This window comes from Aplysia californica, unplaced genomic scaffold (genome assembly GCF_000002075.1).
Source record: "Aplysia californica isolate F4 #8 unplaced genomic scaffold, AplCal3.0 scaffold00691, whole genome shotgun sequence".
In the NCBI taxonomy this organism is placed as follows: domain Eukaryota; kingdom Metazoa; phylum Mollusca; class Gastropoda; order Aplysiida; family Aplysiidae; genus Aplysia; species Aplysia californica.
In genome coordinates this window covers 140,949-159,618 of record NW_004797961.1, presented here as the reverse complement: position 1 = coordinate 159,618, position 18,670 = coordinate 140,949, and the positions used below count along the sequence as shown (strand labels likewise).

The 18,670-nt window shown below is 37.7% G+C and overlaps 2 protein-coding genes across 2 annotated transcripts in view; one reads left to right on the top strand and one right to left on the bottom strand.

The window, feature by feature from the left end:
- Positions 1–15: 15 nt before the first annotated feature.
- On the bottom strand, positions 16–6,063 carry LOC101861541 (elongator complex protein 6-like). The gene is made up of 2 exons (XM_005108451.3): positions 5,265–6,063; positions 16–223 (listed from the first exon to the last, which is right to left on the bottom strand). Exons 1-2 carry the CDS (start codon positions 5,943–5,945, stop codon positions 98–100), a joined length of 807 nt encoding a protein of 268 aa, XP_005108508.3. The 5' UTR covers positions 5,946–6,063; the 3' UTR covers positions 16–97.
- Positions 6,064–6,472: 409 nt separating this feature from the next.
- Positions 6,473–18,670, top strand: part of LOC101861157 (golgin subfamily A member 6-like protein 22) — a 13,460-nt gene continuing 1,262 nt past the window's right edge. The window contains exons 1-12 of the mRNA XM_035972436.1: positions 6,473–6,493; positions 8,775–8,878; positions 9,493–9,567; positions 9,966–10,051; positions 11,183–11,244; positions 11,827–11,924; positions 13,091–13,201; positions 14,822–14,941; positions 16,325–16,504; positions 16,813–16,895; positions 17,412–17,603; positions 18,446–18,608. Coding sequence (XP_035828329.1) covers positions 8,780–8,878; positions 9,493–9,567; positions 9,966–10,051; positions 11,183–11,244; positions 11,827–11,924; positions 13,091–13,201; positions 14,822–14,941; positions 16,325–16,504; positions 16,813–16,895; positions 17,412–17,603; positions 18,446–18,608 — 1,269 coding nt within the window. The 5' untranslated portion in view covers positions 6,473–6,493; positions 8,775–8,779. The remainder of the gene's footprint in view (positions 6,494–8,774; positions 8,879–9,492; positions 9,568–9,965; positions 10,052–11,182; positions 11,245–11,826; positions 11,925–13,090; positions 13,202–14,821; positions 14,942–16,324; positions 16,505–16,812; positions 16,896–17,411; positions 17,604–18,445; positions 18,609–18,670) is intronic.

Here is an 18,670-nt window from a genome sequence, read left to right as displayed (position 1 = left end):
GACGCAGGTTTTTTCTTTCTCTATGATGCCAGAATCCAAAGTTGTGGCGTTAATTCAAAAAGTCTGTCCGTTCCTCCAAAACAATCACAGTGCTGCTTTAGAGCACAGCAGCGGACATACCAGAAGCGAAGAGATCAACACTTTTGTCAGACAGCTTAAACTGGGTGTGCTTTGAGTTGGACTTCCTTGGTTTTGTGCAGCTATCTTGCCATTCAATTTTCATCTGCAAAATAAAGAAATGGCCAATTTAGAACCAAAATTGTTGGCAGACTGATTTAGTGGGTATACAATAGGCCTAAAAGAGTTTGAGATTTTAACCCACATGGAGGTCTAAACTTCTGTATCTTAGAATCAAAGACTCCTTGTAAGCTCTGAGTCCTGGTAATTGACAGAAAGTGTAAGTACTATTTCCTTTCATTAAAAAATATAAATACTAAAAACAAAAACTATTCATACACCTTTTCTCTCTTTTTCACAGTAAGAAGTCTAAAGGTTTTTATAACAAGACTTACGTCTCTGTGTAAAAATGTCATTGACATGAATTGTTTGAAGTAAAGACATGAGAGAGAGAGAGAAAAAAAGAGGCCTCGAATCAAGCTTTCATGACTGTAGCCTGTGAAATCCCAAACAATGCCCAAATTCACTGCGCTCAATCTGAAACAAACAAATGATCACACTACTCCATCCCATCAAACGCTATTTTTGACCACCACTTCAACACATATATGAAAGATAGTAAGTCAGTCTCAAATATGGCAGTTTGCTGGTGGTATAAATCGTACCGAAATTGAGAGGACTCATGTTCCAATCTGTTTGCGACTAATGACAGATCTATAATTTCCTTTTCTGACACAAAGCTGCTTCATCTTTAAACACATGATAGCAGCGAATGCTTCAGGGTTAGGTCATTTCAGGTGCTTTCTAAAAAGAGGGACGTGTTAGATTTTCCAGGCTTTACTTTGTGTTCAATTAAGACAGAAGTGTGTAAAAACTGTTGAGAAATGCCAGAGGCTTTGGGGTTGTTGTTTTTCTTCTTTTTTTTTTTTTTTGGGGGGGGGGGGGGGGGGGGGAGTGTTTGCTCGATAGGGCAACTGTTTCAACTGAATCCGAACACAAACCAGTAATTACACCCCAAAAGCTGAGCCCTGGTTAATTGTCATTTATAAGACACAAGTGACGACTCAGATTATAAAGAAACAGGGTGAAAAAAACCCTCACACTACTACCTATAAAAGATTTCTTAAAACCAACCCCCCCCCCCGGAACAGTCCTACCATCTTCAAATCAAGAAAGTTTAAGAATATAGTCTGGGCATCTGAATAAATTATTTCCCTCCCACAGCTTGAGTGATGGCACATGAACAAACGTACAATTGCGACTCTTAAAAAATCACCCCTCCTAGTATCGACAGCCAAATATTTTGTTCTGTGGTGTTGCCACCGATGTTACTGGTTGTAATTTGAGTCACTTTTTCGGTTTGTTCATCCTGTTTTTAATATCCCCAAACATTTCAATGCTTTCAACAATGAACAGTACTTCCTATTCTATATGAATCTACTTTCTCAAAATATAACGGTTTATTTATAATAGTCTTTATTTGCCTGGTTTGCCCATTCTCAAACTTTTCCAAAAACTTATAAGGTGAAATGATATAATTTCCAAACTACTTGTTAGCAACACTTAGAGGACTTTAAAACATTAACAGCTAAACTTAAATATGCTGATAGCTAAAATAATGTATGTAAAGACTACCCAAACAACAACCCAACCCTTAAAACACGTGTATGAACCTGCGTGAGCAGACGGTACACTACAGGAGCGGACTTTTAAAGAGAGAAACACAAACAAGACAAAAGATACTACTGAATCTTAATTAGAACAAAAATTATAGTCTAAAGTGACAGGAAAATGGGCCTCTTTCATGCTCTGAATTCTTAGTCTTTTGAAATAGGCTCGAAGAATCTGGAGCCTCAATCAGTTATTCTCGGAAATTACAGAACTAACTTCCATGTAATTTAAAACACTTGTAATTTCCCTTGAGTAAAAAAATAAAGGACTTAGGTATGCGCATCCCATTTCATTTCATATTTCGAAATCTTGACCAAATAAACATGCCTATAAAAACTTTTGCATTAATTCTAAGGCATGCTCAAACCCTTTCATACTTCTGAACTGTTCATTACTTTAATGTGACCGTCTTTTATAGAAACACCATAGAACTCAGGTGCTTTACTATTCAAAGAGTACTAACATAACACCATACACAAAAAGATTATGAAAATATGAATTATAAAAAGTGAGCTTCTGAAATATCTGCCCATTTAGTACACCCCACACTTTGTATCCAATTAGACACTGCACAAAATCTCCATGAAATGTGCAAAACATTTAAATTTTAATAGTCACCTTACTCGCTGAGACTGAAATTTAATAAGAGCTAAAAAAAATGATTGTTTTACATTCACAGAGTGAAATTAAGAAATGATTGAGCGACTCCAATCTTTAAAAAAAAAACGATACACGTAAAATTGTAAATAGTTAAAGCCATACACAGACAGAAGAACTTCAAGCTTTAAAAAAAGAAACACGGGCTTGAAAAACACACACAATACATTTATGGAACAACAATGACAGAACTGGAACTCTGCTCGCATGGACTTGGATTTAAGAAAATCTTTTCCCCTTTTTCTTTTGTTTTACATTTTCAGCAATTACTTCAACATGAAGTAAACCTTCATTTTGAGTTGGTCATCGTCTACAATTCACCATACTGATCTGAACAATTTTCTCCATGAAGTCAGACAAACTGCCACCATTACAATGCTGTCTCCCCCAGCCATGTCACTAACCCAATCTTCAACACTGGCTCTTGTTTGAGAGAGATCTGTTCATATTCACACAAGATGCAGACCTGATTAGGGCAGGGTTATGGAAAAATCTAGCTAAATAGGTTAAGCAAATGACCTTATTATATAACAGACCTTGTCTTATCATTGAACACAATTCTTGAAACATGAGATGTTAAAAACAAACAAATTTTAAGCAAAGTAAAAGTTTGCCCTAAAACCAAATGAAATGTAATTAAAAAATCATATGCCGAATTCAGGATTCAAGGCATAGAAACGAATCCAGATTAAAACTAAAAAAGATGGCAATCTAGGTCTCGTGAAAATATCCAGCCACTACAGAGCAAATAGGAATATAGACTAACCAGTGTTATGATTTAGTTACCGGAAATATATCCCTCTATGTTTTGTACAAAGACAGGGCTGATTCTTATAATTTTTAGGATACAATTCCCCAGACATTGAGCTTATAATTTATTCTGTAACTGTTATTCGTAAAAATTACCAGTGCTTATTTCTGCTCGACCCCACTATTTAAAAAAACAACTAAATTGTGTTGCTTTCTTTTCAAGACAGTTTTAACTAGCAGATAAACGTTTTTCTTTCCTAAGCGCATCTGTGTAAGTGACAAACTAATGCTTCAGCACCATTACAGCATTCAGCAGTCAAGTGAAAAACATGGTAACCAGTCATTTCGTCACACCCGAAATAATATGTGTGATGAAATGACTTCCCTTAGGCTATCTCTCTAAAATTGTTATATATGCTAGTAGAGTTTTCAAGGATTAGCTTAAAGCTTTTTTGGAAGTTAAATAAATTATTAATGTAAATTAAATCTTCGTCCAAACTGTTCCATAGCTAAATAATAGTTTAAATAAGGCAAAAACAATGCCTGGTAAAAAGTAAGTAAGGCTTTGTTTGAAAGTAAGGGTCTAGCTTTTAGCAAAATTGCAGTACCATACATTTAAATAGCTAATTTATTTTTAACAGAACTAATATTATGATCTTGGCAATCACACCTTTCATCAATAATACTTAAAATCTTTGTTGATTTGACTCGATATTGTCAATAAACCTACATATTAATGAACCGTGTAGCTAATTAGGTAGGCACAACGACTCGCACAGCCCCCCACCCGTCCTTCCACACACAGCCCCCCAACCCTCCCCAAAAATCGTGATTTGCGATTGACATGACAATGCGCGTTTGATGTTCGCAATTGTGTTACGAAATGATTGTCTCCATCCAACCTTGTGGATTTGTGGTGTGACGAGATGACTGTGATGTCTTGACTGCACCGGTGTGACGAAATGACTGGAATTCAAAAACATGACTCAAAAAGAGACAAGAATTGCTGTGTGGTCAGAAATGCAAAATGAGGCCAACAGTGTCGTGACAACGATGTCGATAGAAACCTCATGAAAGTGGCTATTCTCACCCGCCCGGAAGTTCTCGCAAGATCTACTCCTCCCCTCTTCTCTCTCTCTGTCTGAATACTGTCTATCGGTGTGGACGATCAAATTGACCAAAACAAAGTTAAAAAATGATGTTAAAACACAAAAGTAAATTAATTTGGTTGTCTACAAAGATGCTACGGCTATTTAACTTTTCGAATCGAGCCGAACTACGCGGGTCGCCATTTTGTTTTGTTCTCTCTTTCTCTCTCTCACTCTCTCCACTGCCCACAGACAAAATTGTACGCTTTTAGTAGGCTACAAGTACAGTTGTAATGGAACGTTTGTTCACAGCACAGAATTCTACAATTTTTGTGTTATCACAGTGTAGAATTCTGTGGTTTAGGGTGAACGCAAAATTTGTTGGCCTAGAATAGATCTAGGCTATAACGGTGAACGCGCACCGGGTGAGAATAGCCAAAAGACTCGCCTGCACTATTCTCACCCCGGGTGAGAATAGAGGTGGCCATGTCGATAAGCAGGCCTATTTTTACCCCACAGTATAACCACTGTGAAAGATCACAGCATCTCAATAGGAATGGACACTGGATTGGACAGGAGGCCCACACTGTGACACTGGTCCTGCAAACAACAATACCTGGCTGGTCCAAAATGTTTCATTTCACGACGACCAAACTTTGAAACAGGAAAACATCTGCATACATAAAGGCTTTATGCTGTTGGATCAAAAGAGCACATTATACGCAATCAATGGTCAAACTTTTCTAATTCTCAATCATAGACATACATGATAGATTATAGACAAGCTCAAAACCAACCCAGTAATCTTACTTGGTTAGCAGACCTCAATTTTAGCTGCCCAAACCAAGAAAATCCACCACCAGGCTGCCACTACACTTTATAATTATGAATTAAGAACCAAACGACCTATCTAGTCAACATATCCAACATTGGGAAAATGGATAGTAGGCCTATCAATCAACCCACCCACAATAAACTCACCTGACCATGTACGTCTTTGCAGAAACCTGAGCTCAAAGCTGAAACTTCAATTTTCAGAGTACTGATGTGTGACATGTATGCCCAGACTTCCTCGATTTCCTCATCCTCTTTTTCAAGACTTGAGAATGTAATTAACGAGCCCTTCACTTTCTGAGATGAAACTATGCGGCGTAGCCCATTCAGGAGCAGTATTATGTCCTTAGCTGAGGCTCCAGCAGTCAAAAGCACAGATAAATCATCAACAATTACTACAGGACCATGGACATTATCCACAGGGCACTCAATTTGGGTTAACTTATCAACTGACGATTGGATATATTGCAAAAGTGGGGTGCTAATACCATTAACAAACTCTAGAAATGGTTTGGAGATATCAGAATCAGTCGAAACAACGTCAAAACAACCACCAAGTAATTTTAGGCCTTCAATAAAATGAAGGTTTTTGTTCTCATCGCAAGCTGAAAGTAGGTTGGTCCCAAGCTTGTGGGCAACCGTGTTGTAATGATGGAAAGATTGAGATAATCCGATCACGCACACTGGTCTGTTTTGTTTCTCACACAAGTTAAGGAAATAATGTACCAAGAAGCAACCTTCATTAGACCTATCACCAATGATTATATGCTCATTTTGAGGAAAATAGCTTGAGTCAACAGCAAGAAACTGACAAATCTGGGCCAGCATGTTTCCACATTATAAAAAGTGCCCAAGGATGTGGGTAATGGAGTCGAAACAAATATCCCGTCTAACTCTTTGTTATTCGTCAACTGTCTTAGAAATAAGTAGAATAATTTTTAATATTTTTTTCATAAAATGAAATTTTTGGGGAAGTTACACTCTTTATGAAGTGAGACAAAAGTATTTATTAAAACCGTGGAAAAAGTGCCAACAGAATTTTTAATTCTATGACGCCGAGATGTGTACTTCCGGATAGCGCCACTTTCAAACGGAAGTTGACACAAACACACTGGACAGAGGCTTGTTTGTAAACATGATTTGTTTACTTTAGATTTGACGTTCTTTCAACACTGTCCTGTTCAAAGGTGAGAATTATGCTTGAATTTTTTCAGAGGGGACGCAGTAGCAAATATGTCATCGTCATGTGTTGTTCAAGACACTTGCAAAATCTGCAGATAACCTATTTGAAAATTATAATAGAGTGTGTAAATAGTGTCACACACAGTGTGACTTGAGTGTGCCAAGCCCTGGCGACCCGTTCCAGTTCAGTGAGAGTGAGTGACGTCAGTTTTTGGTTAGGCTACACACATTATAATTACTATTAACACCCGCACAATAACTCGGGAGCACTTCTTAATTGTCCATTTAGATGCTCGTTCACAATGTATCTGTTCTGGGTGAGCCCTGATCTGGGATCCTTTGAACTCTTGTTTGTGTCCTGACTGATGACCTTTTACCCCTAGTATAGATCTAGTAGCCTCAGGGCTGCCTCAGCCCCCTGCCCTACCCCCATCTATCATTGGCTTCACTTTACTTTAGAATTATTGTATTTTTTGCAGTCTACTGGCCCTGAGTGGTGTGACTGTGATTCTTCATGCATCTTCTCCTCAGGTCTGATCTTCTGACTGACATTGCTGTCTCTAAACATCAAGTAGACACAGACTAAGGACTACAACCAGTAACTTTCAGTAACCAGAATAACTACTGTGCTGGCGCTGCTGTTACCTCTTTGCTCTTTTTCTCACTCCTGCAGATTCTGCTGACCACTACCAGCAACAGTTCTCCAATGAGGAATAGAAGCATAATTTTATTTAAGCAGTTGCACCCCCCCCTCCCTTACAACACACACACACATACACAGTCACACACACAAATAATCAATGCACAGACTTAGCCTCCTGATTGGCTGCTGCTGCTTTCATCAAACTTATCATATATTTTAGATTCTAAACCTGCTCAAAATCAAATACTTTTGATTTTAGAGGATTTTTAAAAATTGTGCCGATATGGTAGATCTAGATATCTAGATCTAGATCTAGTAGTTTTTGCTACTCCATGAAAGAAAACCTGAAAAATTTTCCTTTTATTCACCCACGCACAGATTACAGATGCATTGATTTGAGGGATAAACTTCCTTAGTTTTGGCGATTGTCAAGATTTCCGCGTTTAATTCCGATATGCGCTTTTCAAAGCCTAAGGTATGTTTCGCTTTGGTCCCTAACCCTAACCCTGACCCTAACTCTTCAACCCTAACCCTAACCCTGACCCTCCTAACCCTAACCATAACTCCAAATGCACCAAAGCGAAACATACCTTAGGCTTTGAAAAGCGCACATCGGAATTAAACGCGGAAATCTTGACAATCGCCTTAGTTTTTGCTTTAGAGCACACTAAAACCCTTGCAAATCAATTGTTTTCAAGTAAATATCAATCCTAATTGCCAAAATGAAGGCCATTTCGTGTTCAGCATACAAAATACTTTAGAAAACTATATCAATCGTATGCATGAGATGGGTGCATGAGTTAAAAAAAACAACCCAGAAAACCTGACTGCTTTTAAACATACACCAAACCATGCAATATGTGTCACTTTTTTGGATGGGAGTTATTGGTGTCATCTTAGATTAAAGCTTTTATTCATTTGTCACTCTTTTGAACAAAAAATGACAGTCGAGATTTGCTTTTAAAGGAGGTGGGGGGCACCTGGCTTAAGGGGTAAATAGCGAGAATATGGTTGTCAAAATATGGTGACTTTCAAAGCTTGAGGGTCCTTAACATTTTTTGTGCCTTTAACACTTTCCAGTCACTCAGCCAGCAGTACAAAATACCCCATCTGGTCACCCAGCCAGGAGAGCGACTGCAGCGGGCTTCTCGGGCCTGGCGCAGAACTGCACCAGGTGACCGAAACGGATATTTTCACCAGCGCATTATTGCACCAAGTGACCAAATGTTAATAGATTATTTTTAAAAAAATCAACACAGAAATGTGTTTCTAAATGGAGATAAAAGGAGTTGACCAAAAAAAGAAAGAAAAGAACATTCGAAAATTGCCAGACGGTCAGAAAAATGCCGGCATCTTCGATTTCATTATTTTGAGGAGCGCCTGAATTCACCACTATGCTTCACTTATCAAAATCAAACTGAGATTTGATGAAGCTTTCTGCTATAAAAGCACTGTGACTATATGACAGGGTTAACACAGGACCAACTTTATGCAAGGCTGGGAGAATAGTAAAAGATTTTCTCTGTTCTGAGAAGGTGTAGGTGTAGACCTTGGCCTATTTGATTTCCTTTTATTGCACTTCTCTGAATTGCAATCATCGTTTTACAGAAATCTTTGATAATGCGCCTGTGCCAGAACCTGAGTGTTTTACAATTGACTTTTATGTTACAGTATTGTTTTTTTCTTCTTTAAAAAAAAACATTTTATAAATTTTTATTGTCCGTTTGTTACATGGATATAAATCTGTTTAATTTTTCTTAAGTGTTACTTCATTTTGTTTGGAACACAAATTCTGTTTTACGAACGATTAATACTTTTCTATCGTTCCATAGGAAACATGAACTTCGAATCACCCTTATTGCCAGTCCCGGAGATTTTGGCTGCCTTCAGAGAATCTGACGTGAATCTGAATGAAAATGATTTGAGCAGACCTGATGTAAGGGAATTGTTTGTTTTATCACCTAATACACATCTGCATGTCTTGCAGAAAATGTCAGTTATCAGGAGTTTGATATGCAATACAAATCTGTACTTAATTTATATTTAATTTGTTTGTTGTCACTTCTCAGTGCCACGAGTTTTATTTTCTCTTCAGTTTACTCTTTAAATACCAGTTGGCTTCATGGTCTGATAAGCCAGTTGTGAAAGTTAGATGACCAAATATGCCCTCAGCATGCAATTTTTTTTTCTCTCATAAAAATAAGATGACATGTTTCATCATCTGTTTCTCAGTTTCTAATATTAACCTTTTGTTTATTTTGTATGGTTTCATTTGCATATTGTTTATTACCATGTTTTGAAAATATCATTTATGATTTGTTGATACCTTTCTACTTTAGAAAACCCAAACTGATCTGATCAGCAATCGCCTACTACCGTTAGTCAGGGTTAGATTTTTCCTGTTTCTCCATATTCAATAAAGTGAAAACATTCAGATTCTTTTACTCAAACTATGAATTATGATCAAGTATTTATTCTCTTCTCTGCATCTTGAGTAACGGTCATAACTGACATATATTTATATTGTTTTTTTCTTTCAACTGTGAACAGCCGAGGAGATGGAGAGAGATTTATGGTCAAATATTTGAATGGCTGACTTCGCGGTCTATCGAGCAAGCAACACAGGTATCTCGACTTTATTTTCTGCATATATGTTATATGCTTGGCCAGCATTCTAATTCTGCTCTTTGTTTGTTTGTTTTTTTGGTGGACATTTTCATCAAGAGACTGCTTTGACTTTGGGTTATATTATGATGTGATACTTTAAAATTTAACAAACTACAACATAATATTTAATCAAAAATGACTTTGTTGATGATAAAGAAAACAGTATGAATGGGTGTATTTATTTATTCAAACTAAAGTAAATGCAAAAAAGTGAAAGTCTTTTTGTCTTAAGTTAGCACTTTCTTATTTTTGTCTTTGACAAGCAGTGAAGTGTAACGTGTCAGTTGTAATGATCGATACAGGATATTTTCTGGTGTTTACTTTTGAAATTCTTCCAATTTTTTCCTCTTCTTCAGTCCTTGTGCCGCACTCTTCCGATGCGAACTACCCACCCTGAGCTATACGAAGAAGGGTTTGCACAGATGGCTTTTACGCTCTGCATGTCAGTATAATTCAAGCACCTTTGTGACTTATGATTAATTAAATCATGTTTCTGGATTCTATTAATTTTTTGGGAAAAGTTATATTTTTTTCTTGAAGGTACTATAATTTATGCAACATTCCGTTGAAGAGACAATTTATGTCTTTAAAAATGGATCTACCTATTTTTCATAGTATGTCGCTATGCTTCAGGGTACAGTAATTCAGAAGTTTGTGTGAATTCATTTTCTAAAATTATGCTATTTTAATTTTAGGTTTTAGAAGCCACTTAATGCGGTTAATTTTTGTTGAATATTGGGAGTCGCACAAGTAAAAGTTGAAACAGTTTATGTCAATCATTGGTTTTTTATCTACTCAATCTTTGACCCAGTTCTCTTGAAAGTATCTATTCAGTTTAACATTCTTGAACAATAGTCTACATTTTAATCTTTATTTTTTACTAAAATGATGGAGTCTGGATAAGCTGCTTGTAGCTGGGAACTATGATGTGGTCTGCTAAGTCTTTTCAGTGGTCATTGTCAAACTGACATGATGTGGTTGGTGGGTGTTCTGGTTCCGAATGGCTTTCTACAGGGTTCTTTCCAATAATCTGTTATCCTTATATCTCTGCTCCTCCTTCTCTTTATATTTTACTCGCTAGTCCCACATCTAGCACTTGGCACTTATAAGATAAGGTAATACTTTATTGTCCCAGAGGGACATTTTTTTATTGGCTGTATATGACTAAAAACACACATGCAGGTATACATAGAAATTAAATTATGTATTACTCTCATTAAAATTCAATATGAAAATAAAAGTAAAGCTGACATCAGACAATAATGTACATATCACATTAGATGATGCATCATTCGACCATGTGCATGAATTTATCACAAGACCTTTAGAGTTATATATATATATGGATAAATGAATATGTTCAAAATTGCAGTACACATTGATGTATTCTGACAGTAGCCTTATACTAGATGGTAAAAAACTTCTTTTGTATCTAATTGTGTTGCAAGTGCCATAAAATGAAAATTTAAACTAAGATTAAAACTGACTTGCTGTAATCTACCTCCAGCACTGTTTGTGTTTGCACTATCATGAACATTTCAGTCAATTTGTCCATTTTCTTTCAACTTCACAGGCAGAGGGTTTTGTGCAGCTGTGGTTTTGAAAGTTTTTCTGTGGAAGATGTCATAGCGCCCAGTAAGTATTGTTTGTGCGAAATTTGGTTTGGTGCCCCTTTGAAGACTAAGATTATCCAACAGGCAGTGCATCAGATTTATAAAGTTTCAGTTACTTGTTTCGCGAACTCAGTGCTTTCTTGTTGTACCTCCATTTTTTTAAACAGTGAAAACAATTTGTAACAAAGAGTGAGTTTAAGAAGAAGTCACAATTTCAATATTTAAAAAAAAAAGGGTGATACGACAAGAAAGCACTGAGGTTGCGTTTCTCTCTTGAACACTGGACAATAGCTGGAGCTGGACTTGTTATTGTCAGTTTTTTAGATGGAGAACACTTCTAACTTGTGAGAATTGGCTTGTTGAGTGACGTTTTTTTTTTTAAACCCACTTATTGTACTGACAACTACTGTGCTGAACATTTTGCTTCAAACCTCTCAATTCCATCAAGTCAGAATTCTTGAAATGATCAAGTTCATCTAGCTATTTATAGTTTGGGGAGCATTCCTGTAATATTACTTTGTTCATGGGTTTTGCTTTTTAAAAGAACTATTTTTAATGCATAATTGTCCTTTTATCAGCTCACTTACTGTTTTTCTATTTTCAGCTGCACAGCGGTCTTCAAGGATTTTAAGTGCCTTCATCAACTTTTCTCGTCACTCTGAGATCAGAAGGGCATTTGCAGATGAGGAGAAACAGAATATAGTAAGGAATTTCATGCTTTCTTTTTCTGTTTTAACATTACGTGTAATTTACTGTCATTCTTTTCTTCACCGATTCACCAAGTTTTCTTTCAATGTGTTTTACAGGGAGCATCGTGACATTTCAGTCTATAATATCGAACCAACTCTAAGGCCATCTGTCCAAGACAATCACCTATACCAATGCCCACTTCCTCCTTTGAGTTAAAAAAATAATCTTGTAATTACACTGTTCTAGATGTCCACTTGTCAAGCAACCGTTTTTCTCCTTGACAATGTGTGGCTATCTTAGATAATTTTGACCATATGTAGAAATTTGTGAAAGTGTTACAAATTCAGAATGTGTGTTGCATTTTGTTGTAAAAGTTCGTCTCAACATACTTTTAGAATGTGCTTCCAATTAGGGTAATATCTAAGTGATGAGCTGATGTTTTTTCACATGATGTGACGTGATTATTGACAGACTTCTCTCTACCCTCTTGTTTGATTTTAAATGATTAGTTATACCTGACAGATAACTGATGTCTGTGATGTAACAGTTAGGTGTTTCACTGTTACATTGTGGGAAACATTTTTATCATCACATATCTTTCTGCTGGGGTGTATCTGTTTCTGCCTGGGTTGGCTCTGATAGACAAGTGTCGGAAACTCGTCTCCTTATTTATATAAATTTTGTAGATGGGGGAGTGAAAACACCCACATTAAAAATCCTAAACTTTTTTGACAGACTCTTTTGAGTGGGTGGTTGGCGGGTGCTCTGGTGTGGTTTGCTTCTTCTTTCCTATCAAACATCTATCGTCCTTATCTCCCCTAATTCTTTTTTATGTTTGTTACTCTATTGTAACTCCTCTAATCTTCTGGCGCTCATATGACCTTATGCAGTTGCGAGCGCCGTAAAACCTGTACTAAAATTAAAACTCTGTGTACAAAATCCTCTTGAGTATGAGTATATGGTATAAATTGTCTGTGGGTGGTTGTCAGGTGCTCAGGTGTGGTTTGCTCCTTCTTTCCTGTCAAACATTTATTGTCTTTATCTCCCCTTCTTCTTTTTTATGTTTGTTACTCTCTTGTAACACCTCTAATCTTCTGGCACTCGTATGACCTTGTGCAGTTGCGAGCGCCGTAAAACGTCTACTAAATCTGAACTAAATTGTTTGTATTCATTTTCAGGAGCGATCAAGAGGAGAGTATGACAGTGTGGTGAACAGGCAGAGAGAACTCAAGAGCAAACTGGCCAAAATGAATGAAACTCGGGAGCAGAGGGAAACGGAAAAACAGCAAGTGAGTACTCTTGTGTCAACTGGCTGCTACGTTCATAAAACCGTGAGTTTTGTCGACGGGCCCTAATTAAGTGATGGCCCCACGTGAATGATCTTTGGCTGAAGCTCCACCACAACTCTCTGTTTAGTGGGTGGTTGGTGGGTGCTCTGGTGTGGTTTGCTTCTTTTTTCCTGTGAAACATCTGTCGTCTTTATCTCCCCCTTCTTCTTTTTTCCTGTGAAACATCTGTCGTCTTTATCTCCCCCTTCTTCTTTTTTCTGTTTGTTACTCTCTTATAACACCTGTAATCTTCTGGCGCTCTTATGCTATTGCGAGCACTGTAAAACCTTTACTTAAACTATAAAAAAACAAGCTCTCCGTTCAGAACTTGCGGAAGCTACGATGCAGATCCTGTGTCTCCACTCCCTGTGTGGTCAGCTACAACGCAGGGTCCTATTTTACAAAATGGGCCAGCTGTAGGCATAACTGCCATATAATGTAAAATTTGTATCACATTTTGTCAGCAACCCGGGGGGGGGGGTGTTGCTGTAAGCCATAAATTCACCTTAATAAATGAACACTTTCCCCTTGAATTTCTCATATGACCTTATGCAGTTGCGAGCGCCGTAAGTCCTCTACTAAAAAAATGAATTTTTTTCTCTATATTATGGTGACAGTGGGTGGATATCCTGGACAGTTTCAACTGGATTTGAAAAAAGACAGCACTGTCTTGTTTTGCTATTTCCGTCCTAGTGTTTTAATTTAGAAATTACACATGGTCACTTTTAAGCACAAGGGGGCTATCCCGAAAAATGCTGTTTTTGAGAAAATCGAAGGTAAAAGTTTTTGCCCCTTGTTCAGTTTCTTCAAAAGATAAGGAGAGTTCTCTCTATAACCAAACAAATATACACACCAATGAAACAGAACTTCTCCTATAGGTAGGGTAGTGCCCACTTTTGGTGTAGGTCAAAATTTCTGGAAACCCATGAAATCTGGGTTAGCCCGCTTGTCCTTAAAAGCGACCAAATGCTCTTGTCATGGTTCTGATTTATGTGACCTGTTTCTCTTCCAAGTTTCTCCAAACTTCAAGAAATGATTTAGGTAATTTATGAGGAATCAAATCTTTTGATTTATTCACAAGTCAGCTCTCAAATCATATCAGATATTGTTTTTGGATTAACACACAGACCAGGATACAGGTGCGGTACATGCTATATCACTTGACATTGTCACCGATCGGCGTCCGTTGGGGAAAAGAGACAGCTTCTTACCGTCGCCGATCAGCGTCCCGTGGGGGCATAGTGTTCAAGAGATATATCTAGATTTTCAGTCAGAAAACAGTGTTCCATTTATGTGCTGCTCTTGTATTTGTAATGGGCTCAGAGCCTGTGCTCTTTTTAATCGCGGTTGAGCACTGTATAAATGTCACATATATATGTTACTATTATACTTTATTATTATTATTATTACATTGTTTTTATTATATTATTATTTTGATTATATATGGTATTATTATTATATATTAGTGTTATTTTTATTTGTATTCTCATTATTATGATTATTATTGTTATATTATGATTATTATTGTTATCATCAGTATTATGATTCTTATTATTGAGTGATTTGCTCCCCGTCGTTCAGCTTCAAGAGGAGCAGGAGCAGGCGAAGCGGCAGATGATGGAGCTGGGGAAGCAGCAGGAGGCCGAGCTGAGGAGTGTGGACGAGCTCAAGCTGCTCCTCTCGGAAAGGGAAAAACTGGCCGTATGTAATTAACTCGTTCACTGCGGGGGGGGGGCTCACATGGACTGGGCCCGGTCTGTGACCTACTTTCTGATTCTGTCTACTGTCGGACAAATAACAGATTTTTTAGTTCAATTTTCTGTAGTAGCCGCATGTATTATGTATATATGTATGAAAATAAAGGGGAAATAATGACCTATCTCAACATGTTGTTTAAAATTATCAGTCTTCAGCCTGAGATTTCAGATTCGATTATTACAAAAATAGGTGTGGTTTTGAAGCAGGATGTAAGCGAGCCGTGAATCATCGCTCACAGTCCAACATAGGGGGTAACATGAGCCGTGAATCATGGCTTGCGGTCGTGAAAGAGTTAAGAAATAATAAATAGATTGCTTTTTATTGATTCCCATGGGGGAATTTGGGTTAAAGACATAAAAATACATAAATGTCATAATCAAAATGTACTAAGTGCCAACTTTTACATAAACGTGATGTGCCAGCAATGATAATCACTTAACGTCATCCGTAGATCTTATACAATATCATATAAACACAACATTGTACGGACATAATGTGCACAGTAGATTTTAGTTTTTCCTCATTTTCTCAGTCACCTCAGCCTCATAGAGCCTGAGTATTTTTTATCCTGACCTCCTCATATGTTGGCCAGGCTTGGGGCAGACCCAGAGAAACTTGTTTGGGGAACCTGAACAGATAGGGGATGATGGGAAAACACCGGAATGGTATGGGATTTTTAAGAGCATCCGAGTGGGGAAATAATTGGATATTCATAATCACAGACAGATGTCTGTCTCGGATCTGGTACTTTGTTGTGATGATGTTCGTCAGGGTTCTTACTAGCCCAACTAAAAGTCTTCTTGCTGCACGCTTTGAATCAATTATTTTTGTATGGCTTGAGTTTTAAAAAAACGCACTGTAAAGTTGTCATATTTTTTCATATATGCTAAAGTGGAAATCTATTACTCTAGATGAAGTAGAGGGGCATTTTTTCTTTTTCGAGGTTTAGGTTGTAAACTTTTTTCACCCCTATCCATACAATTTAGATAATTAATAGGAAGAAGGCTGTTTTAACCCTGCCTGAAAGGTTTAACCTTGGTTGAGTGCGACAACATCCCAGTAGAAAAACAGAGACACTCTTCAAAACTGACTTCACTATGGAAGGATAAAACACAAATCTTGTGCATGCAGGTACTAGGAGCCCGACCGCAGACACTGATTTGCCTTTATTAGTGCTGTACTTAAATGGAAAGTTTTTAATAAAAATCTTACGAAGACAGGTCAACTAGTTTGGGTTTTTACTAATTGTATCTTTTCCTAACCTTATAAAAAGTTTTTAAAAAATTATTTTCATCTCATTTTCCTAAATTTGTGTGTCCCCTTCAGGAAAATCTCAAGCACCAGATCTCAGAGGTCCAACTGGAGATCGAAAAATTGTCCAGTAAAATCATCCACTCTCCGGAGAGATACAAGCAGGAGCAGGAACGTCTTCAGAAGCGAGTTCACGAACTGAAGGAGGAACTGGCGCGGAAGGAGCAGATTCTCTCTGAGAACAGACAGCTCTTGGTAATTCTACTTCTGAAAACCTCATAGTGCTGTTGCTAGGAAATGTGCCTGCTAGAAAAAAATTGATTTGCTTGACTTTTGTGACGGTTATCAACTTTACTATTACGTGAAAGATGTAGGTTCAAATCCTTGTTGTTTAGCATTTTCCGTATATCTTTCCTGAAGTTGTTGGGGGTTTTTTCTCGGAGCTGGAGCACTTGATATGGGATGTGGTTTTCCTCTTTCAAAATAACCAATTCTTTGTGTTGTAACAGAGTGTTGAAATCTTAGTTCTATCTAAACAATGTCATTTTTCTCTTCCTCCCCAGGAACAAACGGAAGGAAAGAGACTTGCTGCAGAGAGGGCGGTGAAGACAAGCGTCGAAGTCCAAGGGTGTTTGGACAAGGAAAAGTACAACTTTAATTGCTTTTTAGACAAGGAAAAGTACAACTTTAATTGCTTTTTAGACAAAATGGTTGATTTTCTGTTTTGTCATCTCATTTTCCATTCTCTAGTAACATTTCCATTGCTTAGTGTAAGTAAGACTTCGCAGACGTATGACAGTCTTACACTGAGCAGACAATTTTCATTTTATAATTTCAATGGTTCAATAAATAGTGCGGATGTTACTAACGTTCAGGTAGTGAGGACATCTTGCAAAGAAAAATGCTCTGGTCTTGGGGGGGGGATTTCCGCTGATCTAGTGGTACTGTAGCAAGTGTTTCGTAGCAGTTGTATTTTCATAATGAAGAAGACTGTCAATGGCTAATGGTACAAGACAAACAGCTGGCACATTCACATTACATTGCTTTAGTGTTTCACCACACACACACACACAAAGGCAGCAGTCCTCAATATTTTTTCTCGTGCCCCCCCCCCCCCCCCTGTAGTCTTCAAATGCCACTTGAAAAAAAAATTGTTTTTCAGTGAGGTTGCGAGCAAAATCCAGAAAGTTATGGAACGTCGTAACGAACTGCGAGACAAACACAATCAGCTGTACAAACAACAGGAGGATCTGGCGGAGAAGCTGACGGTCAGACAGGAGCAGAAGCGACAGATCTTTCTCCAAACCGACATCAACAAACAACACCAGCACCAGAAGTTGACAGACCTCAGGCAGTAAGTTGGAACAGCTGATTGTTGCTGTTGTTGTCATTGTCGATGCCCTTCACCCGTGACAGGATATAGGCCACGCTCAACCGATTTCCTCCGTCCTTTTCTGTCTTGGGCAAGCTTTCCTTCCCTATCGCTTAAAAAACAACAAACTTTTTGTGCGGAGATGTTCTCTGTCTGTAAAATTAGGAGAACTGGGCTCAAATTCACATTCAGTACCGACTCTGATACATGCCTTGAACGACAGTCCATAAATGTAGGGGAAATAAACAACATATGCTTTGTTTCAACAAAACTGATGATACACCTTGACATATATGCACTCCCAAACAAAGACACACTCAAATTTATGTTTTTTGAAATTTTATAACACAATTATGTTGCTAGAAGCAAACTCCGATCAATGGTAACTAATAAAACTGGGGTGATGGGTTGTTTTTTTTGGCGTCATTTTAATATTACCAGGGGTTTTTTTTTGGCCAAACTATCTGAAATTGTTGGCGATTGGCTCGTGCTCTGGTGTGGTTTGCTCCTTTTTTTTCTATCAAACTTCTACCGTCCCTAGATCTCTCCTACTCCTTTTATGTGTTTGTTACTCTTTTGTAGCACCTCTAATTTTCGGCACTTATATAACCTAATAGTGTTGCAAGTGCCGTAAAACTCATACTGAGAAGTATCTGAAATTGACCCCGCTTGCAGAAGATGTGAGTTTGATTCCCACGTGTAGAAATTATTTTATGGAAGCAGCTTGTGCCCCAAATGGTCTCATTTTATGTTGGGGGGTGAAAACATTTACTCTCAGCTCAATCTTTTAGAGGATGGTATTCATACTTAATTTTTGTGGACAGGTACAAGGAGAAGAAAGAGGAAGACATGAGGAGTCTGAAGGCAGCCATCGAGCAAGTGGGGAACAAAACGTCGTACGTCCTACAGGAGGCGAATGAAATCGATCGACAAGTCGAGGAAGAGAAACAGGAGTGGCAGAAAGAGTTTACGGAGCAACTGAATGAGGTAGGATTTCTTTTGCAAATAGCTCTTATTTTTCCTTCACACTTAATTATTTTATTTATTAA

What these genes read in the sequence shown, in the direction of transcription:
- LOC101861541 (XM_005108451.3), bottom strand. Translation starts at nt 5,945, where the DNA reads ATGCTGGCCCAGATTTGTCAGTTTCTTGCTGTTGACTCAAGCTATTTT. An exon ending in GCAAAGACGTACATGGTCAG is followed by an intron (nt 224 to 5,264) that starts GTGAGTTTATTG and finishes TTTATTTTGCAG; the next exon opens with ATGAAAATTGAATGGCAAGA.